This window comes from Orbicella franksi, chromosome 4 (assembly GCF_964199315.1).
Source record: "Orbicella franksi chromosome 4, jaOrbFran1.1, whole genome shotgun sequence".
Taxonomy (NCBI): domain Eukaryota; kingdom Metazoa; phylum Cnidaria; class Anthozoa; order Scleractinia; family Merulinidae; genus Orbicella; species Orbicella franksi.
The window spans coordinates 16,751,729-16,771,718 of NC_138148.1; the positions used below are offsets into that span (position 1 = coordinate 16,751,729).

Sequence of the window (19,990 nt, forward strand, 5' to 3'; positions counted from 1 at the left end):
TCGGCCCATAGAGTTTTATATAATAATTAAATGAATGCGCGCGCTCTCATTGGTCAATCAGCTATGGTTTATTGCGCCAGTTAACTCAAGGAAATTTCGCATGTCTTCTGAATTATTATATAAAAGCAGTAGACCACAAGTTTTTATCGTTTAGAGGCATAATAAACCACCTGGGATGATGGAAGAACATTCGAAGAATTCGTAAATCACTCGCCTGCGGCTCGTGTTTTACGAATTCTTCTCGTGTTCTTCCAACATCCCGCGTGGTTTATCAGCCTATAAACCATAAAAACTTGTGGTCTATTGCTTAAGTAACCGTCAAGTTGTCCAGTTGACCCAAAGCTCCGTGATGACGAATAATGAATTTCTCCAAGGAACAGTTTGGCTCTTCAAGATATGAGCTACTAATGCGACGCTCTACGAAAAAAGAAATAGGAAAGCATACGTACAGTCTAAAATTATCAAGAGCTCTAAAATTTGATGCAAGCTAAGAACAGCTGCAGACGTTTTCACAAGTAATAGGTTTGGCACAAACATCAAATCAAAAGAAACAAACAAACAAATACTCACTCAATGGAGGGAAGGGGAGGGGCGGAGGAGGACGACAGAAAGAAAAGCGGAGATAGAGACAGGGGGTAGAGAGGTAGGGAAGGGAAGAAGGGAGGAAGAAAGCGAGGGTGCGAGGGAGGCGCAGGTTAAGCGGCAGGACAGGAAGTAAGGAGAGAAGAAGAGAAGGAGAGTAGTGAGAGAAAGGCGGCTTGGAAAGTAAGGAAGGAGCTTCGAGAGACATTGAGAGGGAGCAAAACCGGGAAGGAGGGAGAAACGGAAGGAGGGCTGAATGAATACCTCACACCCTCTTTACGAAAATCGCTTAATTCTTTGGAAGCCTAAACCTTTTTGGTCAACGAAAAGAAGTCTCGCGAATGAGCGTGATTGATAAATATGTTCCAGGTTTGTTAACGTTAGTACCTGGGGTTATAACGACCCATTTTGCGAGAGATAACTCCTTATGTTCTTGACTCGTCTCATCGTCATCCTCAGAATATTGTCTTTGTTTGAAGATGATGAGGTGACCGACACAGCCACATACTTGACTTGCAAAGCTAACGCCCATTAGGCCAGGGTAACACACCAGCAAGCGTGTCACGGACACTCTGAAATCACTGCGGTCTGAAAGTTCCAGTTTCATGTGTAAACAACAATGGAAACTTGTCAATGTTGAAAACGGTTCGACACGAAAACTGGGAGCGCTAAAATAAGTTACGAGGAATCGTTCCTCTCCAAACGGCGTCTCTACACGCATACCCTAACCAGAGTTTTTCTCCTCAACATTTCTGAATTAAATCTGGGCCGGTTTGTTCGAAAGCTGGTTAACGCTAACCCAGGATTAAAAGTTAACCAAAGTATCAATTTTTCTTGTATAAAAATGTTTTTCATTGCTTTTGTATTGTGCAGTTTAAGATTATTCAAACTCAAAACTGAAAGACAAACAATATAAACAGAAAACCTCACGGAAAAGTTACAAAATTGAAATCAAAATTCTGGCTAATCTTGGGTTAGCTTAATCGGGCTTTGAAAAAGCCGGCCCTAAGCCATGAAATGGCTACTGACAGTGGTTTTGCGTTTCCGCGTCAGAAGAAAAAGAGGAAGAACTTTGGAACCAGGGTATCAAATCCAGCAAAAGAAAAGACTACACTGGTCTTTATTTTTTTCCAATTCAAACAATAACGGAAGAGATTGCCTTCTTTCATCTTTTCGGCTTTGTAGAAATCCCCGACCAATGTTACCACCAATGTATAATGTAAGTAAATCAATGCACAATTCGCAAGTACTACAGTACCTTACTATATATTTTTAGTATAAATCTACTAGCGTTCTATCACGACTGCCGTTCTCTGATTGGCTACGTTACTCACTATCTATTCTGTGATAGATAGTGAGTAGCGTAGCAGTGTGCGCTTGTTAACAGAATGACGGTCGCTTCTTTGTGTTTTCGAAGTGTCTGTGAAGAATATTTATAACATAACTAAAGCAGAGCGCGCACTCTGATTGGTTAATTTAGCATCTACTATTTGCCCATGGGTGTACGCTGCTGACGTGTGTGCTAATGTTTACAAAGCAAATCTTTTGACAGACATTGTTTCCAAAGTTATGGCCGACGTTCTTCTGCCAGAAATGCGAAACTGTCTTCACAGTTGTCTGAAGATGAAACTTTATCGAGCTACTGGTGTGCAGTCGGTTGTCATAAATGAATTTTCGCGCGCTTGTTTTCTCTTGTCATGTAAGACTACACGAACATTTTTTTGTGATGTAGCTCAATAAAAGGACTTCTGTTGTTCCAATGTCTCAGTGTTATGTTATAAAACAAATGGTAAACGCCATAGCGTGCACTATTGAGTTATGGATACACTTGGGAGGTTTGCTAAGCACTCAAGAAGCTAGAGTCGCACGAGGCGATAGCCGAGTGCGACTCTTACGCTTCTTTCGTGCTTAGCAACCTTCCGCGTGCATCCATAACTCAATAGTACACGCTATGGCGTTTACCATTTGTTAATTAGTTTAAGTTTTGAACGACTAGTAGATTTATACTAAAACAATTAGATTATTCGCTCTCGATTTCTATGCGTGATAGTTGACGAGGGCGCAGCCCGACTCAACTATCACGCGGTAGAAATCTCGAGCTCATAGTCTAATTGTTTAGTAGTGATGTAACTGAAGTGATCAGTCACTTTAACCTGGCGAAAGGTTTAGTGCCTGGACTTTGGTGACGTCGCGATAACAGAACAGGTGTAAAATAGGCGTTTGAGGCCGGACATTACAATTTTCTGACTTACTTGGCTGAAAAGAAACGCGTAACACTTCTCCCGCGCCAGCCTTGTCCAGCTTGACAATAGCAAATCGGGGCTCAAACAGTTGTCCTGTCATGGTGCATCTTTATTACAAGACAACACAAGATACAGAAAATGGCATTACAGTCGTAATCTTGAGCTAGGTTAATCCGGACTCCCCGCTATCTTGAACGGAAATTATAGTAACGAAGAACATTTCTAATAAAAATACGTTTACACCCATACGAAACGTGTTCAACTTGACCTGTTCTTGGTCGATTGAAAACTTTTACGTGGAGATGTTAATAAACTGGTATATCTCGAATCGTCATACCTTAGAAAAAAAGTGTAAACCCGGTTGATATGCCCTAAAATCTACACAATTTCGGACTTGCATCCTTATCGAATTAACACAATGAACACCGATGGTTTTCCCGAGTTAATTTTGATTAATACGAGCGACTTACATGTAATTTAGTCAACCTGACGTTAATCGGTTGTGTACAACAGATATTACCTTTCATAGTCACTCTTAGTGGCACAAAGAACCTCCTGTGAGCTATACAACATTGCCATACTCTGTACACACCAAATCCTTAGCCCACCTTCATTCGTGAGAAGCACAAGGTATTTACCTGAAAAGTTGAAATGATCATAGATCCAAGAATTTAATGGATAACAAGGAATTACCGTATTTATTCGATTAAGCGCTCTACCTCGAATAAGCGCCCACCCTGAAGGTAGAAAAAGTTAAGAAGCGCCCAACCTCGAAAAAGCACCCACCCCCACCACCCCATCCCCAAAAAGTACTTTTTAAGCGCCCAACCTCGAATAAGCGCCCACCCCCTCCCCCCCAAAAAAAGAAAAATAATAATAATGATAATGATAATGATAATGATAATGATAATGATAATGATAATGATAATGATAATGATAATAATAGTAATAAAGTGCACAAGAGGAATACGGGTATTGATTATTACGGTATTTCTTTAATGGCTCACAATCTCTAGTTTCATTGTCTGAAAATTTCATGACAACGTTGGAAGATGATCAGATTCATTGCCTAAAAGAGTGTCAACCTTGTCATGCAGGGCAAGATCGCCTGGCATCCATCCAGCAAGCCCTAACAGCTTCTCGCGCGACTGACCCATTTGCTGACGTTACGCTGTCGGATGTCGAGGAGGCAGCACCAGAAAGTGTACTTATTGAGCTGAGCGACGATGACATTGAAGTTGATTGAGAAATATGATAGCTAAAGAGACCTCTGCGAAGGACGAACAATGAGTTGTTAGTCCTGGGCATAAACCGAACAATGAACAGTTACAATTTATACGCTTTAATATTTTGTCATGTTTTGTTCTTATTTATTGTGTTGTTACAAAATAAACTTTTTCCTTATTGAAAATGGTGAAAATTTAATAAGCGCCCAGCCTCGAATAAGCGCCTAACTCGAATAAGCGCTCACCCTGAAAGTCCAAAATTTTAATAAGCGCCCTGGGCGCTTAATCGAATAAATACGGTATGTGACCAACAGAATATTTTAATCCAACACTGTCCTTATAGGAAGCCTACCGACTCAACTAAATAATAAAACATTGCTTTTGAAATCCTCCGTAGGAAAAAATATGGCGACTGGTACGTTTACCCATAGTTCTTAGCGCATGAAAACCTTGACAACGTTCATAAAAACGTACAGAAACGTTCTAAAATCTTCAAACCTAGACTACTTAATGCCTTTAGTAGAGGGACAAATATCGTAAAAATTCCGCTTTCTTTGTGCCTTTGAGGCTGTGTTAGGTTCGCAAGGTATTGTGGTAAAATGTACAGCCGCCATCTTTTTTCCTACGGTGGATTGCAAGCCTAGATTGGCGCCAAAATACCCTAACGTTTTAAGTGCCAACCACGGAACAAAGAAAAATTGAATTTGCATTCCTGCACTAAATACGACAATGGAACTTTTAAGCGATACGGCGGCCACTTTGGATTCTATGGTTTTAAATAGCTATCAAGGTTTCAAATAGTTATTATACTCAAGGGGGCAAATTTAATAGTATGAAACAATTGAATTCAAAATGGCCGCCGTATCGCCGAAAAGTTCCATTACCTGAATCATGTAATTTTTTTTTTTCAGTCTCCATCAAAACAATCGTTTTAATTTCCACCAGTAGCGAGCAGGCAGCTAAAAGAATTGCCGTTTATAACATCAAGAGGTGTTACAGTAAGGTTCCAAAACAACAATACCAGAAAGGTTAAGATTGAAAATGAGAGCTTTTTAATATGGGGAAAAAATGTTCCTGGTGGGAAGGTTTCCTTTGTCCTCACGCCATGGTCATCCTAGTTTTGCGCATGCTCCATATGCAGGGACTTATCCCTGGTAGGCGAGTTAGGCATGTCGGAAGTGTTCACGTGGAGAAAATCTCTTACTTAGGCCTTACATGTGAGTTTAAACTCGAACTTACCTTGTGCGATACAGCAGCTCTTCACCGCAACGGGAAAAAGCAGACTTTGCCATTCTTCCTGTTCGTAGTGATAGACATGAGCTAGCAGAGGCAAGATGACGACTATGACATAATTTGTTGAGATCAACAATTTCACAGTACTGCTTAGTGAAGGTGACAAGCTGTTAGTACCAGACTTCTGAAAGAGTCTCGGGTTAAGAAATGGTGCTTCTATGAACATGACCTCATTTGATAGCCTGGACGTACACGGAGCATCAGATTGTTCGTTTGACTTCGTACAACGTCCTTTTGTAAAAGATCCACCAGAAGTGGTCAGCACATTGCCTGTTTGACTTATGTTTCCCAAAGAATTCTCGGTAGACCCAAAAGCGTTAAAGTCGACTGGCATTTCAGGCGAGTTACGTTCTGCTTCTTTCAAACTTCTGTATTCATTTGTCTTGCCGTTTTCCTCTACTTTTGACCTATCGTTGCTCACCTCTGTATTTTTAGAGCTACCTTCTGAAGATTTCATAAAGTTCTTTCTGTTGTTTCCTTGTCTGCAGTCTGTAAGTGATTTAAGATGACCATCGCCTTTTTGCAGAACTTCGGTCCTGAAGATTTCATCTTGATTGCACTGCGCACTCCCTGACCCCTCTTCATCTCGTTGGTGTTTATTGTCACTTATTGTTTCACGCACTGAACACTGCTGCATTTCAGATGGTTTATAACTTTGCCCTATTTCTGACCCTCTCTCGCTTATGTTCCTTAGTAAGGCAAGGATGTCTTGTGGAGCCCTTCTCCACAGCAGAGTAACACCACCTGCAGCCGAACGTTCTGCCAGCAAAGATCCCTCCAATGATTCTTGAAATAAAAGCTTTGTTTCTTCTTCATGAGCGGCACTGGCCTTGACTGAGGCTGTTGGGGGGGGTAACAAAAATGCTCTCATATATGTATTCAAACAGAAATGAGTGGTGCTAATACCTATGGTAGTGAGGATAGTTAGTGTCAAGTTCGAGACTAAAAATTTCTTCTAGATATTTGCAGTAGAAGATATTCTAAGCGACCACCTCTTTAATTCGAAAAAGTGGTTGTAAGTAAGTTGATCGCCTACGAGGGTAGAGTTTTGGGGGCGACCTCGCGCTGAATGGATGATTGCGTGGTCACTTGCGCCAGTTTTTAACAAAATGACGGCCGCTTCTTGGCACTTTCGAAGTGTCTGTGAAGAGGATTTAGATAAAGTTTTGAACGACTAGTAGATTTATACCAAAACAATTAGATTATTCGCTCTCGATTCTATGCGTGATCTTTGACTCGGGCTGTGAAAGTTTGGGAGAACTCGAAAAAGCTGTGGAAACACTCGCCCGCGGCTCATGTTCCCACAGTATTTCTCGTTCTCCCAAACTTCCACTTATGTTTAAATTAAGCAATAAGATTATGAGAGCGAGATTTCTATCACGCATAAAAATCGAGAGCGAACAATCTAATGGTTTTAGTATAAATCTACTAGTCGTTCATAACTTTATCTAAATTCTCTTCGCAGACACCTCGAAAACGCAAAGAAGTGGCCGACATTTTGTTAACAAGCGCACACTGCTATGCTACTCACTATCTATCACAGATAGTTTTGACTACTATATAGCTTACGAGAACTTCACCAAAAACAAAAGAAAGGCCAGTTGCTACTTCTCCAAAGTGGTCGCGGTCGCTTACCGGAGCAGTCGCTTGCAAGAGCTTGTGATTATAGACCATTATATAGTTTGAGAAACAATTCGAACGGAGCGGTTTCACGACGGAAGTCACGACTAGAGATGTTTGCTAATGAAAGCACTCAAAAGGAGGAGCTAAGGAGAGCTTTGACTATGTGCTTTGGTGGTACGTAAAACCGCAGATTTTAGTCAAGTGTCCCAAAACTAGAACGCAACGACAATAGCCAGTTTACACGAAAACTGAACAACACAGCGAACCAAATAGAGCTCGAAGAACACGTTACAGGCGCTAAGCTACAGAAAACTCACAGGAGCAGGAGGCAATTGGTTTCGGTTTTCGGTTTCTTTTTCGGCATCTGATTAATTGAGAGTCTGGGAGAGAAGGAAGCGAATTTTTTCAGGACCAATCACAGAGCGTGGAGATGCAACACCTAATCAATCCTGAAGCAAGTTCAGGTCTCAACCGAGGAACGGTCGTCTATGGAGAGGTATTCATCTGATCAAGGTACAAGGCACAAGGTAACTGGGAAATGGCCTACTACGCTTCCGGTTCGTTGCGCGTGTCATTACAGAGACGGCTTGGAAATGGATAATTCGTCAGGACGGTAACAGCGCTATCAGCAAAACCTAAGCAATTCTGAAACAAGTTCAGGTCTCAACCGAAGAACGGTCGTCTATGGAGAAGTATTCATCTTATCATTAATCTTGCACGATCTATAGAATACATTGACCGACTTCCCATTCAATAAGGCGTATCTTGACTTCTATAACTGACTTCATTAACCCGAAGAACTTGCTAGTGAACGATCAAGGGTAAAACACTCCAACCTTATGGCTCTTCAAATTTAGTGTTTTGAATAAACACGGGCGCTGAATCTATTCTTTCCCGCGTCCCAATTTTGTTGTTGAGTAAAAATAGAGCGCTTGACGATTGCTCGCATATTTTTTTTCAAGTTAAATAGGAATTTGTCTTTCAAACGTTGAAAATGGTTTCTTCGATGAATATGGTCTGTTGCAAGGGCAAAATCAGTAGACACACAAGTAACTGGTCTGTGGCTAAAGTTGAAATCCGCATGTAAGAACCTACATTTTTTCAAGTCTGGCAAAATAGGTTCCTGTGTTTTAGAATAGTTATTCGCAGTTTAGGCTAAGTACAAATAGGTTCTCATTGGGTTCTTAATTTCTGTGAAAGGGATATAGGTTTTGATTACCAGAAAAATAAATAAACTTGGGTTTGGTCTAGTCCGTAAATATACAGTATTAATTCACAACTGTATTATGGCTTAACACAACTGATTACAGAATGCATAGAACGGTTTTAAATTGGGTGTCGAAAGATAGTACGAAAATTATATGTACTTTGGTTTTAGTTCTACTACAGTTTGAGATGAGCTGAATAGTCTAATTGGTTAAGTAATTGGTTTGGTTTTGGTTTTATGACACTCAATTAAAAACCGCTCTGAGCAGTGTTGCCTGTATAACAAGAGTTCATAATTTAACTGTAACCCACAAACAAGAACCTGCTTGATCTAGCTTGGCTAAGCAGGTTCTATTATTTTGGGTTTTAAAATGGAAAATTTCTGCCAGTAGGTTCTCAAACCACTAAATTCTTGTACGCAGGTTTTTGCTGTATTCTGTAAAACTCATTCTTAGAAAATGGTTCTTAACATCTACACGGGAGAGAGTACACATCACTTACCCGACACACTTGTTGGCCACTTTACCAAAAAACACTGCTTGGATCTCAACACACAGAGGGTGTAGTCTCCTAACATTCGCCTAATACAAAGAACACATAATAAGTTTGACAACTTAAATATTGTTGAAATATCAATTTTCAATAAAAGTGACACCAGTGTAAGGTTGAAAACTAAAACTAAACAAAAGTTTGGTTATTAGTTTACATGGCAGTGTCTATACTGAAGAAGCATAATCTGTCCGGGCGAGATTAGCTTTTCCAGTGCGCCCGATTACGCTTCTCATTGCAAGGTTGGCCGGACACAAGATGGATTATACGTCAAGAAAAACCATCTGCTCAAGTGCGTCTTGCACTACGAACTAAGAAGTTGGTTCAAAAGGACCATGACTTTGTGTGCGTTTACAAAGAAGGGTACCAGGCAAATAGACCATTTCCGAGTTGCTTTTTGCCAGGACGGTAATAGCTCTATCTGCTTTTCCAAGTCTTTAGTGACGAACTGAGGCCTTGGTGCATCTAAAAGTTCAAAAGTCGTCTGGACAGATTATACATATCTTAGTACTGCATGCATCAACCCCAGTCCCAGGCTCTCTTGTTTTGCCTCCCTTGCGATCGAGGTTGTGCATACATGCACTGTATGTACCGGAAACTTGCTAGTCCCTTCACGATGCCATCAAGAGGAATTCCTGTGGTGACTGAAGTTTGAGTATCAAATGTCGATAGACAAGATGTCTTGTCATTGCACTGAATCAACCTGGGAAAAGAACATAATACACTTCCATTCAACATTTAATCTTTGCAGTCCCGTAGAGAAAACTATTCTAAGTTTATCTTGTTAAAGAAGCTCAGTCACGACATTTTGAGGTATTTTGGCTACGTACAAGCTAACCTTGAAATCAAAGGAAACCTGAAAATAGTCACTTACGAAGACAGAAAAACATCAAAGAGATAATAATAAACCATAAAGGAACAGGGATGGTTAAGGATGGGGAAGATTGACAAGGATTATAAACGACGACGAACTTGAAAAAAATAGCCTAAACTTTTCGAGGTGCGCAAACCTTGACGTAGCTCCTTTAAATGCCGATAATATATATCTTTCTTTAAATTTTTTGTGACATAGTTTGGAAAATTCTGTGGTCAGTGGTAAATGCTTGGAGATAAATTATCACGAGATTGTGGAGACATCTACTTAGACGATTACAATCACCTTTGGGAATAATAAACGGCTGAATGAATTCAACAGAATCGATAGTTCTTGCAAAAAATTTCGGACGATTTCAATTTCGGACTAAAAAAGTGTCCGAAAATAAAATAGTAAAACGGTCCGAAATTTTTAAGCTTCCAAAATATTAAGCGTCCGAAATATTTACAGCGCTGCATAAAACTTTGAAGTAGCTCCAAAGCTCTTAATTTTCTTTACGGAGCGCACTATAGTTGATACACTTATTGAGATACGAAACAGCTCGGTGATACAATTTGTGTTGCTTTCTCGTCGGTGTATCTGTACAACCTTGAGGGTGCAGTAACAATTTTTTTTTTTGACAGACGTTCTTTCAGTCCACTGCGTGGTTTGTAGCCGTAAGTTCACTTTAGCTTTGTTTAAGTGTCCATAAATTCGTCCGAAATGCATGAATACAAAAAGTGACCGAAAATTATACGTGCGGAATTTCACCATCCGAAGTATTTTTTTTTTTTTTTTTTTTTTTTTTGCCAGGAATGTATATATGTCCCAATGCTTGATATGATAAGAAATTAATTCAAAGGTCTGGGGAAATTTTGACTCTGGTCTTTTGCTAACTCCTCACCACATGAGGCAGTTTATAACGTTCTGACAGCTTAGAACATGCCGAAACTCTGGCCCATTAGTGGACAGGACCTGGTAGGCTGAAGGGTTTATAGTCGTTTCGATACAAAGGCACTGCTAACAGTAAATGTAAAATTTGTTGAAAGCATCAGGTGATTTGCTAGTTTTCGGAAATGAAAATTAAGTAAAAAATTTTACTAGCCTCACAAATCTGTTATCTGGAGACCAGCTTATGAAGGACCCAGGTAGATCTCCAGACACTCTATCTACACTTGTGCTGTAATGAAATTCTTCCCATGTCACCTTCTCATCCTGAACTATCTAAAATATGGAAATACAACGTACATTTTGTACAGTTCATAAAAACGAGAGGGATATTCAAATCGTGCTACTATGCCAGAGTTTAGAAATGTCATTTTAAGAGTGATTCCCATCAACTGGAATAAATCATTTGAGCCTATGAAATACTGCTAGATATTATAATTGTAACATACTGTTTGTCAGTTACTCCAAAGTCAGAGTAGTCTAGTGTAGTTTGTTAGACTTCACAGTTTTACCCAGTGTCTGTCGTCTTTTCTACTATCACTCAAGTAGTTTATTTTGCCATAACATTGGAAGTTAGAATAACATGTAGAACTGCTTAGTGAAGCAGATAATAATTAAAAACGATGTTAAGGTGGCTGAACACAGTTTTTGATAACTGTGTTCATTCACCTTTTCCTCTAAAACCCTTGATCCCTCGGTCGCCAAAAATGGCAGCAAGCAAGTTAACAACACAAACTTTGGTTTTTTGATGGTTAAGCTGACGTATGTACCGTTGCCATGGCAACATGAATAAATATAAACAGGCTTTTAAAATCGGTTTTGTTTATTTATAGAAAATCTAGCCATTAGATTTTCTTTATAATTTGCATGCAACGAGCTTGTAACGATTCTCACAAGTTAACACCATTTTGCTAATAATTTAACAGAGAGATCTTTAATTATCCCTTGTTGAAGGTTCACTGGAATATCTAGAATTTCCTTTGTTAAAGTTCAATTATTTTCAATACTCCAGTTACTTATTTCCTTAAGTATTTTCGTGCCAAATTTCGTGAAATTCTAATGAGTGGTTTTCGAGTAATAGGCGTATTTCCGAGAGTGCAATTTTCATTCAATCGCAATTTTTTGACTTACTACGCATGCGCTGCATTTAACTGGGTTCTTTCGGTAACAAATAAAAAGCTGAGAATTGCTGGGTTCTTTGCACCATTACCTTTTCTAACATACCTTTGTAATAAAAGACTAAAGCCATCAATACACTAGGTTCAATTATACAGAAAAATAACGCAGATAGTGCGAGTGTTACGTAAATAAAATGATCGCTCTTTTGACGGCATATTTGTTTTTTGCAATTCTTGTGCGCGCGGTGAATTGCATCAGCAAAAGCGCGCACGAAAACTGTGTTCGGCCACCTTAACTGTAGTTACCCCAAAGTGTATATACTATGAGCAAGGCCAACAGGCAAACTCGTGTGCAAATAGATGAATGAAAACCTTAGATATTAAAAATGGATCTCTGAAAAATCATTGATCACAGCGAGCAGCTGCACACTACAGAAGCAAAAATTTGGAATGTGACCATCTGTGTTTTAAGTACAATAATAATGCTATATCTTGGTCAATTTAAAAGAACTTGGTGGCCTCGGTTAAAGTAGCTGCGAGGATGTTTTAGCCCATGTGGTTTGACCACCTGGAGGAAGGTGCCCGACTGTGAAAACCTACAGCCTTCCTGCTGAAATCATTAATGAAACCCCTGAGTCCCAGATGGGTGTAAATATGTACAGCGAAATTAAGATTGAATGAGATAATATATATTTTCGTATTTTGCCTTATTTACGTAGCATCTTTCAGGGACTTACAAAGACAAAAACAACATTAACAACAACAACAGCATTTTTTTCAGGGACTTAACACAATCATCATACCTTTCTGTACAAATGCCAGGACCCTTCCCAACCTGCCACAGCAACCATAGTGCTATCTGGTGAAAATTCCATGCTGGTGATGCGCACAGTTTTAAGGTGGACATACCAAAACTCTGTAAATAATTATGTAAAACAGGATTATTAGAAGAAAGGCCAGGGTTGTTAAAGGTAAAACACGTACATGAAGGCTGATGGTGAAAATAATGCTGTCTACTTTGTGATCTTGGCCAGCTTAACTCTGATCTACTTGGCTATTCTGCATATTCCTTAGAAAAACATGGGAAAATCAATTGCATAATCTGACAACAAAGCTTTGTACTCTGAAACTTGACAACTTTGAAGACAGACCAAGTTAACAAAGATCCAAAGCAGGCAATGGAAGCCTTATAATCATCAGGGGAGGGTGCAGAGGAAAAACAAATTGGAAGCAGTTTGTTATATTAATTTTCAACATCCTTGTGTTCCTCTGTGATTAACTAATTTATAAACCTTTTTGGTCCGTGTCCAAGCTTGAGACAGTCCAGATACCAAAATGACCATCAAGAGCTGCCTACAATTTCAAAAAAAAAAAAATAAATAAATAGATAATAATAATAAAAATAGAAATAAATAAATAAATATATTAATGAATAAGATTAAAGGATACAATGTACAATGGGCCATGTGGACAGACATCCAGTACACAAAATTCATAACCTCCCTGGTACTCCTTGTTTTAAAATATTAATAAAAAATGCTGTTATTTGTGAAAAAAAAAATATATATGATAATAAAAACAGTCTATTTTTTTCTCAAGCATCTGAGCAGGCCGGAATCCTAAATCCTCGAATTTGATTGGCTAATCGTACGCACGTGACCCGTCCAGCTTTTTACGACATGGCCCATGGGCTGGATTTTTTTCCCCACTGGCTAAATTTTGCTCCTAAAAGATAGCGATAATCGTCAATCTTTTGCCTTTTTCACTCATCCGTCGATGATTAGTCAACGCAAGTTTATCTGTGTTCACTTTAAAATGGCAAGGAAAGTCACTGTAAGTAAATCCAATTGACTGTTTTGAAGTTGTGAGAGTTTGCTTTATAATTGTGTGTACCTTGGGGCTGTAATGGCGTGTCATCCTGTGTTTCTCTCACCGTAAAAGTTGAGACAATTTTAGTCGAGTTTACCTCTCTGATTGTTGCTGTATTTAGACCAATTTGTGTGGAATACACTTAACGAATTTCCTCGCTTTTTGCTATTCAATTTATGGTAGAAAAGTGGCAAAGTGATTTTAAAAGCAACAACTGACAGAAATTGTTCTTGTAGTAAAACTTCAAACTTCGCACGAAATTTCACACCGCAAAAACAACTTTGGAAAATGTAACTGGTGAAATAAATGGAACTAACACAAAGTAGTTCGAAAAAAAAAAAAGTTTTTTAATACATCTTTCTTTGTCTACTATCTGAGTTACTTGCTCGTTGCCAAGATCTTTTTCAAATCGTTAGTAGACGGCACCCAAGCCAATTCAATAACAAGAATTGCATAAACAAACCCATTTGTAATCTGTAAAACCAATTTACTGCAGGAAAAAAAAAATGTTATTTGCCGGCTTACGGTCGGTCCGTATGGTGAAAAACTGTGACCAAGGTCTTGAAAATGCATTTTCAAGCCCGAGGTCACAGTTTTTCACCATACGGACCTCCCAGCCGGCAAATAACATATATATAATATCGTGTAGTTCCAGAAAATATACATACCTCCCCCAAAGAAGGGATTTTTTTTCTAAGGACCCCTCCCCCCAACCTCATTCCCAGGATCTCTCAACTTCTTGACCCTGGGAGCGAGGTTATTTCCCCTCCCCCCCCCCCCCCCGTCCCCCCCGAACCCATCTCCGGAAATTTCAGTTAAGCTTCATCCATGTCTTCAAATGTTTTGGTCTTACAGAACTCCCAGTCCCCTCAGAAATTCCAAATATCCCTTCTGTGGGGGAAGTACATGTATCATGGATATTTTCTGGAATTGCACATTGTAGCTTTTAAACAAGAAGGTCAATACAGAAAACATATTTTTTGGTCGACGCTAATAAAAACCTTGCACTAAGTTTAGCCACTCAACGAAGTTTCAGCCTCTAAAGTGCTGGTTTTCCTTATTGAATTCATCTCCAAAGAAGCCCAAAATCAGACAAAGTTGCCACCATTTTAAACAGTACTCAGCAGCCAGGCTGCATTTTCATGATGTCATTCTGTCCAAGGGATTTCATTCTGATGGCTTCCGACAAGCCTTTTAACTACCACTCTGGGTAATGGCTGCTCTTGTGGCATAGTATTTCAAGCCAAACATGCTCCAAACCCTGAAAATGATAGCAGTGAAGATAGTGAAGTGGATAATCGGTTGAAAAGAATACACTTTGCTGACCTTGTGAAGGATGCCAAGTCAGTAAATCAGGTTTCTCTGCTTTCCGTCAATTTCGAGTCGGACAGAATGACATCACATAAACACAGCCTGGCTGCCAAGTACAGAACTTTTCAAAATGGCAGCCTCCAAAGTCAAATTTTGGGCTTCTTTCAAGACGAATTTCTTTCAGGATAGCAGGCACTTTAGAGGCTGAAACTTTGTGGTGAGTGTTTACTTACTATAGGTGGAAATGAAAAAGTAAGCTTTTTAAAGTGACTTTCTCATTTAATTAACAAACTATATTTTAATAATTGAACAAGCTAATTATTTTTAAATATTATAACAACATTACCATTTATTGTAAGTGTGTAACTGTTCTTTCGATAAGATTTGAAGTCAGTAATTCATTCCCTGGTGCTTAATTCATCCAGGAGTTTTTTTCTTTTAAATTGCAATTGAACTACATATTAACACACCATACCACAGCTAGGTAATGTTCATCAGGAGAAAATTCAACCAGTGCAATGGCCAGATCTGAATGGAGTGATGAGGAACCACCCTAATGTAAAGAAGAGGGCATTGAGTAATAATAAAAAGTTTAAAACTTTATACAGTGGGACTTTCCATGAAATGATCAAGTGCACTTTACATCATAAGCTTCAGTAAGCTTCAGTATGGAGTCAAGATCAAAAATGCCTTGCTATAATGAAACATGTTGAGTACTTGAGTTGTTCATTTAGTGCTCTCTTTCCAGTAGGTGATTTACCTTGAGTGTTGTTTTCTAAAAACACATGTGAATGACTTTATGTAGCTATTTTAAACTTGAACTGACCAATCACAAGGTGGTCAATTATATTTGGCATTGTTTAATGCAGTGAACTTACAGTTATCATTTTAAAGTCTCCTATCTCCATTTGATACAGTTCAACTCCATTTGGACCAGCAACAGCTAAACTATACACCTGCAAAATCCAAAAGAAAAATATACATGCTGCAAAAGTTGGTTTTATTTTTAGTTCAAATTTGTAGTTTTAGTCTAGAAAACAGCATCTTGTACACCACTTAAAATAACAAAATTATACACTGCAATTACTGTATACAGTAATTTTTACCGGATGTTAACATATCTTTTGTTTCTTCCAGTTTTTGTTGAAGACTAAATAAATTGAAAAGACTACCACAGACTGGGAGCTAACTATTAATTAAAAATTACATTTTGCATGATGATTATTAATTAAAACTAATGTGTAGATAGCAGCAGACATGTAAAGATTTTAAGGAAGATGGCAGAAGTTCTGTCGAAACATGTCTTTCAAACTTAAAAAATTGGTCATTTTCCTTAAAATCTAAAACTAATGTAAAATAATCTACAGAACACTTACCTTTTGTGGAGAAGAACAATCAGTCAAGATTAAGGAAATGTCTTTTGGCATGTAATACAAGGGAATGGTATAAAGACTGGTAAATCCCTGACAGACCTGATAAGGAATATACAACATTTGAAAGTACTGTAAGATTGAGAAATAATATTGGTAAATAGGTTCTTGGGTGAGAAAATACTCTGTGACAAAATAATGCTTACTTTAGAAAGATAAATCTTGTATCCAGCTACAGCAAATATTTGATCATCGCTGGACCAGGCATGACCCTCAAGAAGTTCACCTTTGCCAAATGTGAGTCTTTTAACTAAGACTACCTTGAAGTCTTCACCAACCAAAAGAAGAAGAAGAAGAAAAAAAAAATATTGTTAGCAAGAACTGGAATAAACATGTACATGTAGCCTGGTTGCTTGTACGATTCATATTCCTTGTAATTCAATTCAATTTCGATTATTGCCTTTTGATTTTGATTATTTCAATTGGATTATGCAAAATATTAATGTTTTTAATTCTTACATGATACACAAATGTAATCTAAACCCTTAATTTGAGGATACAATGGAGGTGTCGCACGTGGTTTGCCTTATTTAGAAATTCTCAACGGGTGGTAGAAGGGCAACATTTTTACCAAGCAACACAACATGGTACACAAACTGTAAACATCTTTACTCTCTAATCAAAAGTGCACATTTCAAAGAGTTCTGGATTCTGATTTCACAATACAATAACTCACTGAGAACACTCTGGGAAAGGTATGCAAAAAATCAAACCAAAATCGAAATGTGGAATCAAAGAATCGTGAATCGACCAAACTTTCATAATTACGATTAATCAAGAATTCGATTAATCGTTATACCCATAGTTGCTTGCACAGATTCTACATCTGTCACACAGTGGTTCCTAAACGTATGTAGCTGTAAGCTTGTGGCTCAGATAAGCAAATAGACCTGGTTATGCAGCTATATTAATGGACTTCATAATATATTTGTATTTAAAGTAAAAAAAAAAAATGTATTTGTGACACATATGGATTACTGACAAAGCATAAGGTCAAGACCACTGAATATTGGTCAATTTGGCAAGTCAAGATCTTTTTCTTTTGCATGTGTATGGACCAAGAGGCAAAATTATATCACGCCATTTTGACTAAGCAAGCTTTAATTGGTCCAAAAAGGATTTACAGGACATATAGCACACTGTTTCCTTGTGCGATGTATAGGGCAACCCCAAGTGGGCAAGATACTGTAGCCCCTGGCCTGCTCGGGTAGCCAATCACAGTGCAGGATAAATTTGGGTCATCTTGCCTACTCATGAGCAAGCTATATTCAATTGGGAGAAAATAGTTCCAGCAATCTTGAGAGCTGCTACTCTCCGTAGATGGGACAGTAGCCCAATGCGCCTCAACTGTGCGGATCAGTAATCTGCTGCGTGGCGTGCAGTGAACAGTTGAAAAGTTGTAAATAGTAATAACGCAGTGCCAAATTAAAAACGATGTTTATAGGAGACGTTTCGGGCCTAACCCTTCCTCAATGCCAAGTCCAGGTTACTCTACAACATTTTGTCGGGATGCAATTAATGAGGTCACGTATTCAGGAAACTCTAATTTTGTTTCCGTAATTTACTCCTAATGTACCTGTCAACTGGCAAATAGAGACAACTCCAAAGTCACACAAGGCACTTAAGTATCTTCCACTCTTTGAAAATTTGATACAATTCTGCAATGACGGGCTCGCTGGCTCCAATATTCCATCGAAGCTCACGCAGACGACTGAGTCTTCCGCCATTTTGAAAATCCCGCTCTGGGAAACTGGGCATTAAGGAGAGGGAGATAAATGTTTCCGTTTAGGGTAGGGTAGGGGTTAACCACTGCGTTACTAGGACTTTTCCTACTGCAATTTTCTCACGTTTCGTTTCCTTTCTTTTTTCTTTTCTTTTCTTTTCTTTTTTTTCTACTTTGGATTGCCGCGTTTGATTTTTATCCTCCCAGTTAATGCAATCAATGATTTTTTTTTTTCTCTCTTTAGCCTGCACACAGTAACTTCACGGGAAAAGAATTAAGGTAGGAAAGGGAAAAGGAAAAGAGAAGAAGGGCACTTCTTTATCTCACAAACCAGCTTTTTAAATTGGTGAATCTGCCCTTATAAAAGTTATAGAGAGAGACCTTATTACACACTCATGTGGCCAGAGGCTGTGAAAATTTATTGAAATAAAAGAAAGTGTTTACACAAGAAAAGAGTTCAATTCTCACAGGATTGGTTTGCTACACCAATGTGCAGGACTCAGGTTCCATTGGTTTATGACACCAATGTGACTGCTTTGACATCAATAAATAATAAATAAATTACAATACTTAGAGAGGAAGTCACATCAGCCCTTAGCTGGTTTTCATGCAGGTCTATTCAGGTTGAATTGGAAATTGGTCAGGTTGGTTTTTGTCGAGGGAGGAAAACTGGAGAACCTGGAGAAAAACTCTCAGAGCAAGGGGAGAACCAACAACAAACTCAAACCACACATGACACAGGGTTGAAATAAAACCTGCCAGGCTACTTTGATGGCAGGCAAGCGTTCTCACCACGACGCAATTCCTGCTCCTGACATCATTTGAAAACACGCTATAACATGACGGGTTTTCATGAGTGAATTTGAGATAGGGCTAGTGTTCACATTATATAAACACCTGCTTACTAAAAATCAGCATCAAGGGTGAATACAAAATTTTCCCATCTCTCATTCATGACTCCACTTTTTTGATACTCTGAAACTTTCCGCTCATAAAAATTAGCTTTGCCTTCCAAAGAAATGTTTTCCATAAATGGGAAAGGATTTTTCGTTTTATAATACTTTTCAAGTCCCAATGCCACCAACAGCCTGTCGGCAACAAACTCAATGTACTCTGCCATGGAGTGGCAATTGATACCCAACAAATGACACGGTAAGGCCCCTATCCAGAATTCTTTCTCTATGGCAACCGCATCACATACAATCTCGCTAACCCGTTCTCCGCTTGGCCTCTGCCTTAAATGCGAAAAAATCAGGCATGCAAAATCACAGTGAAGGCCTTCGTCCCTGGAAATCAACTCATTAGAAAATGTCAGACCAGGCATTAGGCCTCTTTTCTTGATCCAAAAAATTGATGCAAACGCACCAGAGAAGAATATCCCCTCGACAGCCGCAAACGCAACAACTCTTTCACCAAAAGTAGCTGTAGAACTTTTATCCATCCATTTAAATGCCCACTGTGCCTTTTTTTTAACACAGGGGAAAGTTTCAATAGCATTGAAAACCTTCTCCTTCTCTCCTGGGTCCCTGATGTAAGTGTCAATTAACAGACAGTACATTTCGGAGTGAATGTTTTCCATGGCGATTTGAAATCCGTAGAAACATCTTGCCTCGGGAACTTGTATCTCCCGATAGAACCTTTCGACCAAGTTCTCTCCAACTATGCCATCACTGGCTGCGAAGAACGCCAGAACATGTGAAATGAACTGTTTTTCTTGAGAGTTCAGTTTTTCCCAATCGACTAAGTCATTTCCCAGGTCCACTTCTTCGACCGTCCAAAAGGATGCCACAGATTTCTTGTAGAATTTCCATATGTCAGGGAACTTTAGTGGAAACAAGACAAATCTGTTGGGATTGTCCTGAAGCAACGGCTCTTCGACTTGTTCCTTCTGTAAATTATTTTCAGACATTGTGCACGTGTTCAAAAGGTTACATAAGAAACGGTCTCTACAGCTACGAGTGTCTGATCAAGCCAATAGATCGTACAGTTGAGGACAAACTGCTTCCAGTAGACGAT

The 19,990-nt window shown here is 38.9% G+C and overlaps 2 protein-coding genes across 2 annotated transcripts; both read right to left on the reverse strand.

The window, feature by feature from the left end:
- Position 1: 1 nt before the first annotated feature.
- Positions 2-17,978, reverse strand: LOC145485562 (uncharacterized). Its single transcript, XM_081464214.1, has 15 exons — positions 17,828-17,978; positions 16,398-16,552; positions 16,198-16,293; positions 15,700-15,777; positions 15,297-15,374; positions 12,934-12,994; positions 12,445-12,557; positions 10,681-10,799; positions 9,315-9,425; positions 8,675-8,754; positions 5,291-6,184; positions 3,346-3,463; positions 2,835-2,932; positions 970-1,170; positions 2-417 (listed from the first exon to the last, which is right to left on the reverse strand). The coding sequence occupies exons 1-15, from the start codon at positions 17,976-17,978 to the stop codon at positions 308-310; spliced, it is 2,463 nt and encodes an 820-aa protein (XP_081320340.1). The 3' UTR covers positions 2-307.
- A 255-nt stretch (positions 17,979-18,233) lies between these two features.
- On the reverse strand, positions 18,234-19,894 carry LOC145484784 (ribonucleoside-diphosphate reductase subunit M2-like). Its single transcript, XM_081463420.1, has one exon. The coding sequence runs from the start codon at positions 19,881-19,883 to the stop codon at positions 18,879-18,881; it is 1,005 nt and encodes a 334-aa protein (XP_081319546.1). The 5' UTR covers positions 19,884-19,894; the 3' UTR covers positions 18,234-18,878.
- Positions 19,895-19,990: the final 96 nt, after the last annotated feature.